The 18,585-nt window shown below is 31.8% G+C and overlaps 1 protein-coding gene across 3 annotated transcripts in view; it reads left to right on the top strand.

Moving 5' to 3' along the window:
• Positions 1–2,520: 2,520 nt before the first annotated feature.
• Cmtr1 (Cap methyltransferase 1) overlaps positions 2,521–18,585 on the top strand; it is a 32,012-nt gene continuing 15,947 nt past the window's right edge. The window contains exons 1-8 of one of the 3 annotated variants that reach the window (XM_067286604.1): positions 2,521–2,554; positions 5,286–5,366; positions 7,078–7,164; positions 10,494–10,600; positions 12,288–12,446; positions 14,977–15,069; positions 16,940–17,011; positions 18,199–18,293. In XM_067286604.1, the coding sequence (XP_067142705.1) occupies positions 2,539–2,554; positions 5,286–5,366; positions 7,078–7,164; positions 10,494–10,600; positions 12,288–12,446; positions 14,977–15,069; positions 16,940–17,011; positions 18,199–18,293 (710 nt within the window). In that variant the 5' untranslated portion in view covers positions 2,521–2,538. Of the gene's footprint in view, positions 2,555–3,272; positions 3,316–5,285; positions 5,367–7,077; positions 7,165–10,493; positions 10,601–12,287; positions 12,447–14,976; positions 15,070–16,939; positions 17,012–18,198; positions 18,294–18,585 lie in introns of those variants that run through there. The other 2 variants (XM_067286607.1, XM_067286606.1) reach the window with 2 other exon arrangements.

Genomic DNA, 18,585 nt, shown 5'->3' with positions numbered 1-18,585 from the left:
TTTTGACACAATGTTTCATTCGAATACGCGCGTGTTTTTATACACCTACTATTATATAGACGTCACACGAAATTCCCCCCGCGGGGGAGAAAGAAACGATTAAGGCTTATTCTAAAGAACTCAGCTTTACTTTACTGTGCTATTTTAGATGCAATTTTTTATTTTTAACTGCGTTTTAGTAGGGTACCACGTGGGGATGAAAGAAGTGTATTACTTAACTATGAAGTGTTAACAATGGAAGAGTTAAGAGAAAGCGACGTGCAAGACTTACAGGTGCAGATGCGATTTTTTCGTTTTTACAGGAAATCGAACATATTTTTAGACCAATCTAAAAATTCTCTAATTAGTCTGGAAACAGGGGGACCTAATTCTTGCATTCTGTGAAAACGGGTAAGATTGGCTGTAATGTAATAATCTTCGCTATCATTACTTTTCGCCCGAGCAACGCCGGGCTTATCTGCTAGTTAAAAATAAAATTATGAAAACTATCTTGGTGAAATAAAATGTGTGGTGGATATACATACTCAGTACAAAATATTCTTCAATTATACGAATATACTTTTAAAGAGAATTATAATTAAATATAGCTTTGTAAAGAAACGTACTGTATATAAAAATAACATAAAATCTTCTTTGCTTTTTAATTCACTTAGTCAAATAGCTCCCTATCAGTGGTTAATGGATGGAATCAGAGACGATCCTCGTAGGTGCAGTGCGTGCATGCACGCGCGCAGGCTGCCAAATCCCGCGGGTGCCGATACTGGTCAATGTCAAATGCCTCTTTTGTCGTATCACTAGTATACCTCAAAGAACGCGACAGGGTTGTTGTAAATTTTAAACGTTTTTCACCATAGCCATAAAAATCTAAATATGTTAAACTTAATAGATTGTCCGTCATTTGTTTTCTAACTAATTATTAAATCTGTACCTTGTGCGTCTCATCCATTAAAAACTGTAAAGCCAATACATCACAGTTCAATTTATGATGAAAATTAGTATTTACGGAAAAGTTTTACTCAGAAATTTAAAATTTACCAAATAGAATAACTAGAAATATAATTTAAAACAAACAATTGCACATATTTACAATAATGTGCAATTGTCAGAACTTAGAATTGTCAACCCAAAATATTGGCCCCTGACAATGTTTTGGGTTGAATAGAAAATTCTAAAATTTGTCAAACAGGAAACATTTGTGTTAGTCACAGACGAACATTTTTTAAATTTTAAAGAAAGTTCCTTGTTGCTTCTCTCCTCAGATGACTCGAATAGCCCCAGATGATTGGTCGGACGAATGTCCTATAAATACTGTAGAGTTCACATCAACGTCCAGAGAACTGAAATTGGAAACATAACTCTCTAGAAAGTTGTGTCTGAATAAAAAAGAGTTTCCTTCCAAATGCAGGAAAACACGACAAGCCCTATCAACGACTCAGAAGAGAATAAAGGAAAGAAGAGGTATTGCATTTGACTGTAACACTGTAAGCTCTCTCTAAAGACAGGTTTGGTTTTATTAAGTTATGGCAATGCAACACTTGGGCGATCTGCCTGGAGGGATGCCTTCTGGTGGGTCTTTTTAGGGTAACTGCCCTTGTTCAGGCGTTACAGACGTGGAGAAAACCCGGAAAACTCTACGTGGCCAGCCCGTCCTGGCCAGGTGTGAGCCCACGACCAAACTCCCAGTGTTCAGGGAACGGAACCGCTTGGCCACCAGTGGACCCTCCAAAGATAGATTTAAAGGAATTGAATATTGGATTGTCGAATGGAAACTTTGTTTATTTTTATTCTTATTATTCATGTATTATATACTATATATAGCTTATAATTTAAATATAAATAAATAGTTTTATTATTATCGTACTACGTCGATCCATTGTCGGTCCGAGACTCTCGCCTAGATTTTCATTTGCCACTCGGATAAAAATCGGACTAATTAGAAATAATTCATTTTAAATGCGAGTTGAGACGCGTATAATAATCCTGACTAGTGTCAGACTGACGTAGACGGAGATTTTGCTATATATTAGTGTTTTTAACATAAAAAATCTTAACCATCCTGATTATAGTGAGCGGAATCTCACAACCCCCGATCTGACAGTATACACTACCACAAAGGAACCAATATGGCGACTTCACAATGCATTATGGTATCGAACCCCGACACTGTTCATAGACCTTGATTTATCGTGTCCATTACGGGTTCGGCCAGGCCTACAATAGGGCAGTCGGGTAATGTGGGATGGGGCCCAACATATCCCACCAGACGCGAAAGAATACCTAAAGTTTTTCTACCCGCCCGGATTCGATTCCGGTCCCTCAGCGCGGTAAACCGCCATGTTAACTGCTCGGCCATCCGCCCGTCGGTAGAACAAATTTGAGACGCAATTTTAATTTCGATTACATTTTATTTATCTTCATAAAATTATTGTAAACATTAAACAACATCAAGTATTATATTTACAATTATCGATACATATTTTAAATACCGAGATATTTTAATATTACGAAAGGCGACGCTCGAATCTCATAAATTTAGAAATGGCGACGTTAAGTGGTGAGTGGTTTGTTTACTGGAAACGTTAAACACGTTTCTAGTCGATATTAATTAATAAATATTGGAAAAATATGACCAGGTAAAGATTTCCGCCAAATAACAAACGTGGAATATATTTTAATTTACTCAATTTTTGAAAGTGGAAGATTTATTTATGTTTCGGTTTCGATTTCCATAACAAACACTACGAGGCGCGATTCCTCCTCCGTTATTCCCTCGTCCGATGCTCGCAAAGGAATTCTAAACGAAGGATTTATTTAAAATGCCGTTGGTCATTTCATTGCGGATTATAATTACCTCGAAGTTACTAAGAAAAATTAAGAAATTCGATCGTTAAGCGTGCATTTGACGCGTACGCGAAGTAACGCTTACAAATACGAAACGACCACGTGGTTCCAACACGTGCGATTGGACCCCGAGTCTCCCAGTTTGAGAGTATCTCGATGACGAATTCGGGAAGCGCGTGGACCGGATGTCGATTCCGTACGACTTGGCCACTTTGCGGTTCAACTCGACGACACCCGACGTTTCACACTGGACTTTGCAAAATGGAAAATTGTTCTATCCGAAAAAACCTGTCGAATGGGTCGCTTTAATGACTTTTGACCGTCGGTGTGGGTCTGCCACCACCCGAGTGACAGAATAGAATTGTCGAATGCCGGTGGTCGCACAGAGTTTTCGTTTTCTTTGCTTGTCCGATACTTAAACGTGGTCTGCTTTCCCGTACTGCCAATCTTCGTCAATACCTGGACTTTTGGTAGGTGCTCATTGACAGAGCGTGTTTGTGTTGTCTTATCTCGTCAATTCGATCCAATTCGGAATGATGTGGAGAGAAAGTTAAAACTTTTGCGAAAAATGGACAGAGCTTGTGATTTCTAAATAACCTATGTGAAGATATTGTTCTGCTTTAAGCATTTCAATTTTGCTCAAAATTGAAATGCCGGGACACCGAATCAGTGTCGTGAATGTGGAAATGACGGTGGCCAAAGTGCTTGTTGTTACTTTGGGAGACTCAATTCGAATCTGGATCGGACCCTTGGAAGTTTTATAGGTTCTGTTTCACAGTGCGGAGCAATGTCTGCCGTGTCTTGGCAGACTGTACGATGGCACAAAAAAAGTTCTTGCTGCCTGCAGACAAGAAAGAATCAAAATAAAATTATCAAGTGAAAAGCAAATAAAAATATGGGGCAAAATTTGTAGGAAAAGACGACTGTATCCTGTAGAGTTTAGTTGGCAGTTTCGTAAAGGAATTGATCAGTCTGCATCTCTGGGATCTAGATTCAAGTTTGGGTTAATCGTGGGAATTTATCATGGATACATCATCCATGATATATAATGTATTTTAACAAAACTCATAAAGCATAACATTCTTTTTATGAGTTTTGTTCCAGTCAAGATATTAAATAGGAAACTCAGTTTAATGATACTATGTTGCTATACATTAATGATATGTTAATGTCAGAATAGCATTAATTAAATCACACTGTCATCTTTGTAATGGCATCTATTGAAAAACAAAAACATTCAACCCAATACATTATGAGATAAGAGAATAATCTTTTTTGGAATAAAATAAAATTTAAAGAAATAATAATAAACAGAGTAATCCTTAAAGCAAATTTAGCAGCAGGCAGCTGTTAATGAGGAATAATTTAACTTTTTAGCTATGAAGTTTATCGAATCTTAAGATTAGAATATAGGAAATGATAAATCTAATGAAGTAACCAATACACATTAAAAGTGGGTAAGATTGAAGAAATGTTAATATTTTTGACCCAGTTAATAGGCATCTTTTGGATGCGAATGATGCCCTATTGACTTGTTGGAGTAAGAGGAATGAAATGCTTACAGGATTGAGAACATTACAATTTCTCTATCCTTACTTGCTGTTAAAAGTGCTTTGGTTACTTCATTAAATTTATTCCGGTAGCTACTTCAACTTTATATTGATAAATCTATATAAAGATATAGTCAATGCCAAATTAATAGATTAAATTAATTGTTATTTTACTTAAAATCAGTTTAATATGGACCCAGCTTTCAGAGCCTATTATTGATTTAATGTCTACACCTTTCTGTATTCATTTTAACGAGCTTGCTGTTTGTTTATTCATTGTCCCAAACAGAAGTTAAATTTCCACATTAGTTTTTGGGTTTGGCTAAAGTTGAATTTTAATTAATAAAATATCTGTATTGGCCTAAAGATTACATAAAATCACATTATTGGGTAAAGATTAATAATTAGAAACTGATTTTAAATTTAGTTAAATAAATTCAAAAATTCTGGAAGAGAAGATCAATTCTGTACACGACTAAATATAGCTTAAAAAGTAATCATCGGCTAACAATTTTAGTTTTATATTACAGTTAACCCTCCGTATCCGTGGATTTGATTGAAGATAAATTGAAAATATTTGGAAAAAATTTCAGAAAGTTTTGAAAAGAACAACTCGAATCTGTTGTGTGCCAAGCACTACACTGAACCCATGCAAATTAACCCTCTGTTGCCCTAAAAATTTCAAAACATTATGTTTTGGACTCCAAAGAACAAAACACTTCAGAACTTTGTGTCGGATACGAGATAAAATTTGCAAACGACGAATTATAATTGAACAGTTGGCTACGTTTGAAATTAAAGAATTAAAGACGAGTTATAATACTTATGGAAATATTAAGATAATTTGTAAATTTATTAATTTTATTCTAATGAATTTATTTGTTTCATTTCCAGAATCTAGTGACAGTGAATCGGAATTTAGCAGGCCATGTTTCAAAAGCTGGAGCAAAGAGGACCTTCCCCAACAACAAACGGGTAAACTAAAATTATTTGTTATAGTGTTGCCTTGGCAAAATTAATAATAATGCAAAATATTGTCACAAAATTTATCTGTCCATTTAAATTTCTTACATAGAATTGATTATGTTGTTTGCAATGTTTTCTATATACGTTTATTCACTTAATGTCTAAGTTACAATTCATTCTGTCTAGGTCAGCAGTTTGAGTGGGGGGTCGAGCAAAATCTTTTTCGTAAACATTATTTCTCCATTTAAAATTTTTAATAAAAAAAAAATACAGATCTAATATAATAAATTTTGTATGAAGTGACAATATCGGTAACCCCGATTATGCTAGTAATAACAGTCTCGTCGTCTCGTGTCGGAAATCTAGGTTAGACGGCAACTACGAATTTCCCAAGTAAGTTTTCTTTAGCAATTGTGGTTAAGCTACAGTTTTTGGGTTATCCTTGACGGTCAAAGAAAAGAATATAAACAACACTCAATTGGAGAAGATTTTGGTGGTGTTTTCATTTTATGAACTCCAATTTAAGTAGAAAGTTAATTATTTGCTGCTTCCTTACTAAGGGTACATTTGTTAAGTCAAACGAGTTAAACGAGAATGATGTCATCGTTATTCTTGTTTTGTTAGACTTTTCGAGCGATTCGTTATAACTAAATGGCTGTTTCTAAAATCGAAGATATGAATGTTGCTAGTGCAGCCTTATCCAAAATATTTTTCTTAGGTTGCTTAGGATGGACAGTTATTTCAATCATTTCACCTTTTAATTCACAATTTAAACACTCGAGTAGATCTAGAAACATCGATATCGTTGGGCGCCATTTTCTTAACGAAGTAAACTGACTCTTTCCTTTGTGAGCTTTGTTAGAGTTTCGTTCGATACGTCATCACCGCGGAGCATGCGCACTGAGCGAGACTACTACTTTTCGAACAATTCGTCACTAACGCGTTTAACTCGTTCGACTTAACAAACGTACCCTAAGCTGGGTGTTGAGGCACAGGACCTGATGCACTTGGGCTAGACCTTCTACAAAATACTTTTGAGGCTTTTTGTTTGCTCGGATCTGATCTTCGGTCCTTTGACTTTATAGATAAACACTTTAACTGTCTCGGCCATCAAAGAAAGTAAAGCTAAGAAAAAGAAAAAGATTATCTTTGAATATTTGCATCTTTCAACAGAGCAATTTTCTAGCTGTCAGGAGAATGCACTAGTGTTAAAAATTCTGGGGAGTTGTTGCAGCTGTGACAATAGTCACAGACTTGTGTTTAGGTCTTTAGTTACACATCTGATAAACTGTAAACATTATTGCAGTTATATGCAAATACAATCACTCTGAATGCAATTACAGTAAAATGAGCAAAAAGTGAAGTTTAATACACGAGTCGTTAACCGAGCTTATCGTCTGTTAGTTAAATTATTGATATTTATCATTTGACAAATACTAAAAGTTGGTATTTCGGCATTCTAAAATGTAAATTATCGGTATCAGTATTGTAAAAATTTATCGATTTTGGTTTGACATATCATTTGTTAGTTTATTACTTTAAAAATAATGCAATTTAGGCATTATTAATATCAAAACAAGAAAAGTTATAGTCAATATTTTCAAAAGGATGCATTTTTATTTGATTAGGCATGAAACATTTTTCGGTTCATAAAAAATACATTTATATTTTTAGAAATATTAATTCGGTTATTAAAAATTGATTGTTTTTTATGTTACAGAAAACTATGCAAATGACTGTGATGACGATCAAAATTTGGAGTCGGATGACGAAATAAACAGTTTGGGATTCAAAGGTTTCAAAAGAAGTGAGTTATATTTAAATATTTATTTAATTATAATTTAGAAGTTACAATTTAATTAACTTATACCAGTCTGTGATAAAATTAGAAGCCATAAGCAATTGTGTGTTGATTTGAAAATAAAATTTCAAAAATCAAAGTTTTTACAATTTTTAAAAATTGAATTTGGAACATTTTTTTTTTAATAGTTATTGATATTTGAAATTTAAAGTTTCTATTAAAATTAATGTTATCATAGAACACAGTAGCACCCCATAGTAGAGCTCAGCCACATGTCTAATGTTAAAGTATCAAATTTGACCATTAATATCTCAAAGTCCAATGAACCGATTTGGACAAAATTTAAAATATTTAGTGTCTGCGATGAGGACTAAGGAAGTCTTAAATTTTGACTGTCGTGTGAATATATCATGCATTATAAATGTCACACGAGCTATCATGAAAACTATTCTCTTATGAAGTTATTGATGAATGAAAAATACTTGAAATCCCATAAAAAAACAATAGAAAAAAAATTTTAAATTTATTTCTATTATTCTTAAAAGGTATGTAAATAATTGTTAATACTCACTTTCATTACTTTCACGTAAGTCTTGAGTACAAATCAGGAATACTTTCCAGTGATGCTTTGTTGCAAATACTGTATTGTTTATAGTATTGAAGTCTTACTAGGACGGATATATCATATAATGTCTAAAGTGCTGTTCTACGGGAAGCATTGTCAAAGCATGAAGTGAATTCTTGTGTAGCTGTTAATACGGTTAATCTATAACAATAATGAGATTCACAAGCCCTTAAGGCAGTGGTTCTCAAAGCGGGTGCCGCAAGTACGCCACAAGGGTGCCGCAAAATTTTTAAATAATTAAATTAAAATTACTTAAAATAATGGAATTAAAGTATTAAATTAAATAAATAATTAAAACAATTATAAAAAATGAATATTGGTTTTTTTCTACTAATCTTGTTACGTCACCACTTGTCTCAGTGACTCTGTAATTGGCGATACGTAAATACTAGAGAAAAAAAACGAACTAGTTACTAGTTGTCTGTTCTTCTGTTCCTGCAGCGAGTAGAAGTGCAATATAAATGCGTTGAATGCAGTAATTGTTTTTATTATTGTTATATGTTCAGACAATAACAAAAAAGCATCATATAAAAATATTTTTCTTCTTTACAACAAGAAAAAATAAATTATTAACTTGTAATTAAATTTTATAATAAAATATTGAAGTTAATTATGTCGTTCAATATCATGAATAATTTTTTCATTAAAGAAAGAAAACGTGAAGATTCTAATGATCAAGAAGTGGTTACTGGTAGCAAAGCTAAGGAATCAATTAGCGCTAGTAAATCATGAAAAATTGGGAGCTCATTTTATCACCAGATACCTTTATAATAATAACTTTTGTTTTGAATGTTTTTGTGTTGTTTGGAAATAAACTTACTTACTTTAAAAAACTTTTATTTTTTTTCAAAGACTTTTCATCCTTCATATCTTTACTAACCGTAAAAAAGCAAAAAAAAAAAAAAAAATAAAATAATAATATTATTATTATTATTATTATTAATAGTAATAGGGGTGCCGTGAATTTTGTTTAATAATTTCAGTGTGCCACCAGACAAAAAAGTTTGAGAAACACTGCCTTAAGGAATAGCAACATATTTAACTTCGTTAATTTACTAATGGACTTATTTCTTCTAATGATAAGTCATTAATATTGCAATTGATGACTTAGTAGTTGATGTGAAAGTTATTTACTGTTTAGCCAATTCCTCATGTTTTACTAGAAAATGGCTAAACAATAAATAGCTTATAGATAAAAAATTCATAAATATAACTTATTTTGGATTTTTTTAACTAATCATTTGGCAAACAAATTAGTTAATTAGTTGGTATTTAAATGGGAACACTATTTAAAAATTTGTAACAATAGTGTATGCCTGTTTAGTTCTATATGACTCCATCTGTCAAATAAATGTTAAAAAATGCTAAAAATTAATCAAGGTTAAATGTTTTCAAGATGTTTTACTTCATCATCAATCAGATCACAATCACTGATTCAAATAAAGAATGATTTATCAAAAAATATTCTAACTGTGCTATTTGACAGTTCAAAGGTAGTACCTTACTGAAAATTTGCATTAAGCCATAAAACAAACTCTTACAAACTAATCTGTTAAAATGAAAGCATGCCATATAATACAAAAGTAAAATAAATAAAATAAAATCATCCATATTGAATTAACAACATGTAAATAAAATAGGAAGTGATGAAAAGTAAAAAAAGTAATAAAATTCTAACAGCTCTCTATCAGTTACTAAGTGTCTTGTCATGTCTTAGCACCATACACAGTTCCAAATCATTTCCTTCTTGTTTGTTTGTGCTGTTATTAGAGCTGACACTGTTTTTAACATTGGAACTATAAGTTTCGCTTTATTTTTATTGGTAATTAATGCTTCGGCCAAGATCGTGTTTGAAATGCCTTTGTGTAAGTCATATTGTCATTCCGTTAACATATCTTGTAATATTTGGTGGTTAGTGCTCCCTGTATATCATTCAGTAATTCCCTGGTTTTCTATTTCTATCAGTGTTTCATACACTCCTGTCTTTAGTATATTATCCATTGGGCTTTTTTACATTTTTGACAAAAGTTCATATGTTGTCAGAGGTCTTATCATGATTAATCTGACATTTTGATTTGATTACCTCCTTTGCACTTGGTTGATTTCATTAGATATATTTATAGCACAATGGGAGATTGCACTTGGTCAGTACTAACTGTGCCCATTTTAGGGGAGATAGGGTGATGGATGTGATAGTAGATTTTTATACTGGTTTTTTAAACCTGTTTTCAAGGAAATATATTCCAATACTCAACAGAAAACAATTTCTGTCAAAGCAAAAATGCATGTGACTGACTATTAAATCCATAGATCACCCCCAGCCTTTCCATACTTTTCTAATTATCACCTAGGCTACAGAGGGTTCATTTTTGTACACAAAGGCACTTTTTGTTGAAAAATAACATATTATAATTGATAAAATTTGTATAGTGTAAGTACTAGCAAAATTACAATAGAACTATCCCATCCCGTCACTCTCTCCCCTAAAATAGACGGTTAGTATAGACTAAGTGCAATCTCTCATTATGCCAATTATTTGTACTATTTGTGAGAAATGCATTAAATTTATTATTATTATTTTAATATATTGTTTATTTGCTGTTAATTTACCACTTCTGTAGACTGGCTCTTTCCTCACGGAATAGACTTGGGAAAAAGCTGGTATTGATTGTCACTCTGAATTAAAACTGTATAGTTTTCATTTTATTAGAATACGATAGCGAAGATGAAAACGAATCTTCTAAGAAACGAAAAAGACAAGAACAAAATATGGCCTCGGCTCCTAGTGGATATAATCCCATTGTTAAAAATATGATGGTAAGGTTTTTCTATTGTCGTTAAAAATGTATTTTTGTAATTTTGTGATATCTTACACATTGTTTTATTTTTGGTTCTGAATTTATAATTTTAAACAGATTAAAAAGAACTAAATACATAATATAAACTCTAATAGAGCGTGTTCAAAAAGTTACAGGAATGAGTCAAAAATTAAATCATTAGGATATAAAGAAATTTATGTAATATTTTTTTAAAATAATTATCTCAAACTTTGATACATTTTTCCAACAATTTCTTTTAATTTGGGTAAATAAGAACATTGTTAGGACCTAATTTGGAATATAGGATTGTTGGGAAAATCTAGCAGTTTCATTAAATTTTTTATTTTATTTACATATTATTTATGGGCGATGTCTCTAGGATAATAATTGCCACTCCCTGATACAACAAACAATAAACAAAATAATAGAGTTTGTTGCATGATTAAATAAGTTTGTTTCCGACAAACTTATTTGCTAGTTTTAGCAGTTTCATGTTTTATCAAATAAATAATGATTTTAATGACTTTATGTACCTGTTGTTGCAATGAAGTGTCTCATTTTTTAGGTTGTTTTGGGCAACTTTCTTTTCAAAAGACATTTTATCCAGATGTATGTTTCTGTCAGGATATTTTTTACTTTAACGCACAAAATTTGATGCTTATACGCTGTTTTCTGAATTTTCTGTTACAAATTTCAGAAACATTTTCCACTTGATTCTTTTCTTATTAATATATGAATTATTATGTATGTTAACATGAGATAACTATCTCACATTAATGTACATGCAACACTATCACATGAAACTGATCTTATGTAAATTACAAAGATTGTATCTTTATATTTTTATTTTACATTTTCATTCCTAAAACTTTGGGTACAATGATTTTAAACAGCAGTTCTAAATTTACTAAGATTCAAAACTAAAAAACTGTTTATAAATTCACTATTTGATTATCTTGCTCAATTATTCAGCTGCGTGAGCCATAAGGATCTGTACACCATCAAACTGTGAGCAACCCACACACTCTAGTTATTAGTTTCAGTTAACACAAAGATGGGAAAAATCCCAATAGACTTCTAGCATTCGGTTTTTATTCCCTCTAACATAAACATCCCCCATATGGACAGTACAAACACAATAAAAACATAATTTTATGTTAATTTCTACAAACCTGCTGTTCATAACAAAAACTTGTATACAATAATATCATAAATTACACTTGCATACAAATTCATTATATCAAAAATAAGACACTCTTCAACAAATTTTATATAAAGAAAAAGGAACACGAGCTATAACAAAAGACTCAAACCCACATTCATACGCAGAACCCTTTTCCCTATCTAAATTGGATGATCTGCTAGAAATATAAATTAAATGAATACTAAATAAAAATTATGTTTGATACTATCACTGACATTCTCATCTCTCTTAGAAGCCATAGCTAGGGATAAATTAAAAAGATTTGTGGATATAATACCGATCCCATTGATTTTTTTATCTCTTTGAATAAATTTAATCAAAATAAACTAAGAATATCACAAAATTGCAATATCACCACCAATAAGTGCAGTGTAAATAATCACGCTCTACACACACTGATATCTGTGGCCGTCCAGTAAATAGTATGATGACCACATTTGTATTGCTTATGGGATAATGCAAGAATTTTTGTTATTTTCAGAAAAATATGGGTTTTAAAGAAGGCTCTGGATTAGGAAAATACGGACAAGGTAGGACCCAAATTGTCGAGGCATCCAAACAGAGAGGAAGAAGAGGTTTTGGTTTACATCTGGATGGATTGGAACCAGCTGACATTCAGTGGGACTTTTCGAAAGAAAAAGTATGTTTATAAATAATTTATGCCTTTTGTTTCTACATGTAAATAGACAACTCCAGTAACTTGATACTTTAATTCAAACCAAGCAATCTGCAAATTAATTGGCTATAATAAGGTAACTTAGCCTTATTATAGCCAAATAATTTATAATTATAATTAAGTTTATAATTAGACATGAATTAATTTGTCCAGAGGTAGTCAGTTAGGTTGTTATTGCCTGTTAATTTTAATAATTATAATAGATTAATTTTTAATTTAGAATTTCTGGAAGAAAAGAATTGGCCTAGAGCAGAACTTGAGCTTGCTTACCATGCAGCAGTAAGCAAGGAAATTGTGATAAGTATAATAGTTTGGTGCAGAAAGCGGATACAAAAACAAACTAAATGAGGATATAAAAATTTCATAAAACTCTGATAAAAACATTTATTCTTTTTACTTTTCCGACTTTTCATCTGAGGTGAACTTTAAAATAACGATAAACTTATTTTAAAGTTCACCTCGGATGAAAAGTCGGAAAAGTAGAAAGGATAGTTTTATGAAATTTTTATATTTTGAATATAATTTAAATAGATACCCGACTTTGGTAAAATAAAAAGATAAAGAAAAAAATCTTAACTATTTTAATCGATTTAACCAAGTGAGGAATTCATTTTATATTGAAATAGTATTTGTATTGAATACTTCCCATTACATCACGTATATATTTTTCTTGATTTATCAGAAAACTATGCATTAAGACACTACATGCACACTACTTTAGGAATATTCAGTTGAATTTGATCTGGATCATTCCAACATTTTCTGCCTAGAAAGTGTGATTTTTTGAAGTCTATTGATGTTTGGGTTGCAGTTTTCATCATCATCTTAAAAGAGAACATACATACAGACCTATAAATTTCCACTGTCATTCGTCTGTCTGTATGTTTTCTTTTAATCTTGAGAATGGTGTTAGATAGATAAAAATCAAGACCAGATATGGAAAGCTTAGAGGAGGCCCCAATTAACTATATACCAATTTCTGGTTTAGACAGAAAGTCATATGAATTCAGTTCAAAAATTTTTTCCTGATTGGAGTTACATAGATGACTGGCATGACTCTGTTGTCGTAAGGTGAAGTACGATGTACAGGGGCAAGATATCACTAATTTGAGACAGAGAATGTATATTTTAAATTAAATAAATTAAGAATATGATTAAAAATTGCAGCCCCGCATTGTGATGATGTCACAATGTGTGGCTGCAATTTTTAATTTCATTATGACTATTGTATTTATTAAAGCTTTTGACTTTATAAAAATCAATAAGTTTAAAGACAGGTATACAGAATCAAATTTCCTGAGTGTATATGCATCTTCTGAGTGTATAGGCTCAGGTACCATACATTGGGCTTGTTTATTAACTACTCACTTGTAAGCACACATGAAAGGGAGAACGAATTCACACATATGCAGTGAGTACCGATTACACTGGGCAAGTAAATTCACTGTAATTTACTTTATAGTAGCAAGGTATAGTGCTGCATGTTGCCAGAAGTAGCATGATTCTGCTAAGCTATTTTAAATCCAATGATGAACAAAGTTAATTTGGATTATCACCATTCTGGTGATAATCCAATGATGATCAAAGTTAATCCAAAAGTAGTGTCGTTCTTAATAAAAATATTTATTTTATATACATTTTAGCTCATACTATAGCAATCGAATCAAAAAGGAAATCTCTGGTAGCAATTTTTTTTCTGCCAGCAACATCAATGCTCTTTCTGTGTTGTTAGGTTCCAGCTTATCAAAACATATAATATTAAGAAAGTGGAACTGTGACAATGATATTACTTTTTTAATCATTTAATCAATATCTGTTGTTATACAATATAAAACATCCTAATTATGCAAATGTTAAAGTAAAAGATGAGATGTAGACATCGACTCTCTGTGGTACTCATCACACTTGATTACACAGAGGGAGTTTTCTAGTCAGAGAAGAAACTTGTGAGTGATTAATGGCAAAAGTACCCGGGTCTTTGACTTTATTCGTTCGGATAAATCATCAAGCCAGTTTAATAACAACGAGTAAATGTTGGCAAGTGGCTACTAAACTTGCCCAATGTAATTGAGTCCTTAGGAATAAAATATAACAATACATTATTTATTTTAATACGATAATGTCACTGAAAATCAAATTTATTTTCCATTCCTTTGATCACATTGATTTTCTGCATTCAATTGAATTTTTTCACAACAAATAACACCGAGGCCAACGTGTAAGGTTCTGAAACTCTCTGTAAAAATTTGATCCAATTCTAATATTGTTTATTTGCTTAACTCTGCAGAAGTCTGTTCAATAATTACAAAACTTATAGACTACAAGTTTAGAACTGATAAATGCATAGTTACTGTTAGTGATGTGAAAATGCACACATCTGATAAAATATCAGTATTAGGTCATTTTTCTTTCAGTTATTTTGACACTATATTTTGTCTGAGTAAAGAAATTTTTCTAAAAGAATTTTTAATTAATACATGAATTGTTCGTTTAGGTGAACATCCAAGAAGATGTGTATTGGATGCCGCAGTGTTTTAGAGATCCGCCAAAAATACACGAATTGCGACAGTGGATGAAAGAAGGTCCGGTTAGTATTTTATTGATCTAAACAAAGTTTATTATTTGAAAATGTGACTTGATGAGGACGAAAAATCTACTAAATGTGGACTGTGGTATGGATATGGTTGCCAGATTTCTACAACTGGATTAAAGGACACTTAAAAAATCTAGAAACGAGTTACATAACTTTCCCAGCTGTTATGAGATTGTATTTAGAAAATAACTTTTATAATTTTAATTACAATATAACTTAATAAAATTCCCATTATTGCACTATCTGTTACGAGATTTTGTTATAAAAACTTTTTATATTTTTAATAACTATAAAATGGCAAAAAGCTTAATTTTGAGGGTAGGAACAAGTTTTATAGAAAAGTATAAATGTTAATAACGAGTAAATTTGTCATTAAGTTCGACCCTACTGCAGATACACATGACTCCCTTTATCCCCCCACCCATTCAACCTTTAACCACCAAAATTTAATAGCATCGATACCCCTCATATACAAGCCACCATGCCAAATTTTGTTACTTAATCCTTACCCTGTCCTGAGATATTAAGTGAAATGGATGCCTACATACATACTTATCTATAAAATTTTTATTTTTTTTTTACTTTTTTGGATTCAAGAGGTCTCAAAATGTGGAGATTTGCAAAAAACTCAGATGGTCAAATTTGATACGATTCCAATACTTTCCCTTGTTATGTATACATAACAGCCAGGAAAGTAATAGGATTAATGTTATCATGCTTCAGCTTTTGCTTCTCCCTTCTCGCTCCAAAAAATAAAATTGAATGATTTATTTACTTTTTTTATCATTGCAATTGATAATACAGCATATACATTAAAAGTACGATGTATCTGGGATAACACAATTAACAATTTTTTTGGTTTACCTGGAGAATCGAATAAAGAAAATCTTTTTTGTAAGATTATGGCACATCTTCAGGATCTGTACAGACCTGGAAAATCAGTAGTAAGATTTTTAGCAGAAAAAGTCGGGTGATCCGCAAATACCACAGAATCCATCTGTCGCTCTCACTCCCTTTTGATCACGACACTTAAATTCGGTTCTTTGGCACAGTCTTTAAATTCGGTTCGACAATCGACCAAACAAATAGCAAGATTTACTGCACTTATTTCTTGTAAACTATAAATGATAGTTTCACAATTTAAATTTTCTTGAATAGAATGTCTGTATTTAAAATGGTAGGTAGTGGGGATGTGCAGCCGTGCAGGGAGGGGTAGTGGTTGCGTATGAACACTGAAAATGGTGACGAGTGTGGTGTTTGAGCAGCGAAATTTTGGATGGCAAAGAGATAGGACATCGAAATCAGTGTCAATAAGTACAGAACGACAAGATCTACAATATTATTTAGCAATAATAACTGATAAAATGCAATTTGTAAAGTTATAAGCCAATAGCTGTGCCATGCGAAGAAAATTTTCATAATGCCGAAGAAATTGCAAAGGAAATTTGAACAAAAATGTAAGAAACATGTCATTTGAAAGGAATCAAAATAGCCCAAAGACTGATGCTGAACAATGCAGATTGTATAGAGAGTGTAAGAAAACTCGTCAACTTCAACACGAATACTTCGAGTGCGCTGCCACCCAAACTGATAGATATTGACTTGGAATGTGATAATCACCAAGACTATTCATTTACATCTTATCCTTCTTTTAATAATACAAAGACGGATTCGCACCTTAAACAATTGTGATTGTGTCCCGTACACAACCCTCCCAATTTTTTCGACCTGCATGACATTTGGTTAGTTTAAAAAACATTTATCTTTATTTTTTGTAATAATTCAATTTTATTGTTCTTTTCCCATTGATTAAATGTAATAATATAAATAAATTATTAAAACGATTATTATTTGCTTATTGCAGAAAAAGTTAGTAATTGATGATGAAGACGAGTTCTGCGATCCAGGCATATTAAGGAATGTATTGGCTTGCAAGGTATTTAATTTATTACATTATATCGCTGTTAAAAATAAATTTTAAACTCTAGAAATGACAACTTATATTCAGGTATATATAAATTATATTTGGGCTTGATATTAAACCTGTATGAGCGGGTATTAATAGAGCAGTCATACATGTTTAAAAATTAAATACATTTATTTACTCTGTGGTGAGAAGATTACATTAAACTTCCCACCTGTAGAAGGGAGAGAGTTTATATAGTAGCCAATTTAACAAATGTACAGCTGATCGTGGAAGGTTACAGTAGAGATGTCTGAGATTTTACAACTAGTAGATATTGTCTAACTTCAAACTGACGATTGGTTGGAAAGTGGATTGCAAGTGAAAAGTTGATTTGACAAATAACAAGTGACCAGAATTTCACATTTCTTCTTTTTTGTCCCTGTTTTTGGTCCAACTTACTAAGGTTGCCACCCGTCCGGTTTTTAATTCATTGTCCGGGTTAACAATTAATTTTGTCCGGGATTTCGTAGAAATTGTGAAATTATGATGAAACAAAGTACTAGCAAATATTTTTATAAATTTACTTTATTTTAACAGTGAAAGACTTCACACTCTCACTGAAACTTAATTCGCCATCTCACGCTGACGTACGTCGCAACCTGTCTCCCTTTTTTATTTTTTTTGCTTCTCAGCTCTTTACAGCTAAGTTATTTCATTTCTTAATTTAAGTTGCTCCTACGCAAGTCCCTAACTATTAGAACTGGCATGCACGTTATTCTTTACATGGTAAAATAATATTGCACGTGTCAGGGACTTCTGTTCGAACGGACCTGATCTCCCGTTCGGGTCAGCAATTTTGAAAAAGTGGCAATACTACTACTCACACAATTTTTTCTAAACAGGACTTTCATTCAGTTTTACCCCTCCGAATATCTCGAATTAGAGAAGAATTTTTTTCTTTCTTTAATTGTAGGTGAGATTATGATTCTTATTAACAGTATGCAGCATCTTTGTATGTGTCTGTCATCAAATGTCAATGAGTTGTTTATGTAAAGTATTTTTTGTTGAACAATAAACAGTTCAACTGATGTTTCTCATATGATTCTTTCTAAACTTTTAGTTTGATTGTTAGATTTCGTATAAAAATTTAAATATTTTAGGCAAATAATTCAGATCCCCACAGTTCTGCTGTTTATTAATTTAGGTTATTGTTACAGAGTGTGTTTGATAAATTAGAACCTGAAGAAATGAGGAGGGCAAGAACTCGATCGAATCCCTTTGAAACCATACGGGGTGTGATTTTTCAAAACAGGTAAAATTTAAATATTTTGTAGTTGTTTTCTATACTTTTTATTTTTTAAAATTAATTAATTATTTTAAAAGTTTTATACAGCAAATGCTATTTGTCAGAATTTATAAGATTTTCCATATGCATAGTGGATGGAAAGTAACTAAGTATTGACAAATTGCAATAATTTCTATATTTCTAATGCAAAGATGATGAAAATGATGTGATACATACATTATTAAATGGAAATATGAATGCATACGTTAAAATTCAATACAGGCCATCCACGGGATTGGGGATCGTGACATGAATTGAC

The sequence above is a fragment of the Centruroides vittatus genome, unplaced genomic scaffold (genome assembly GCF_030686945.1).
Source record: "Centruroides vittatus isolate TY-2023 unplaced genomic scaffold, ASM3068694v2 scaffold_384, whole genome shotgun sequence".
NCBI lineage: Eukaryota > Metazoa > Arthropoda > Arachnida > Scorpiones > Buthidae > Centruroides > Centruroides vittatus.
The sequence above is the reverse complement of the archived record's forward strand: the minus strand, read 5'-3'. Positions and strand labels throughout refer to the sequence as shown.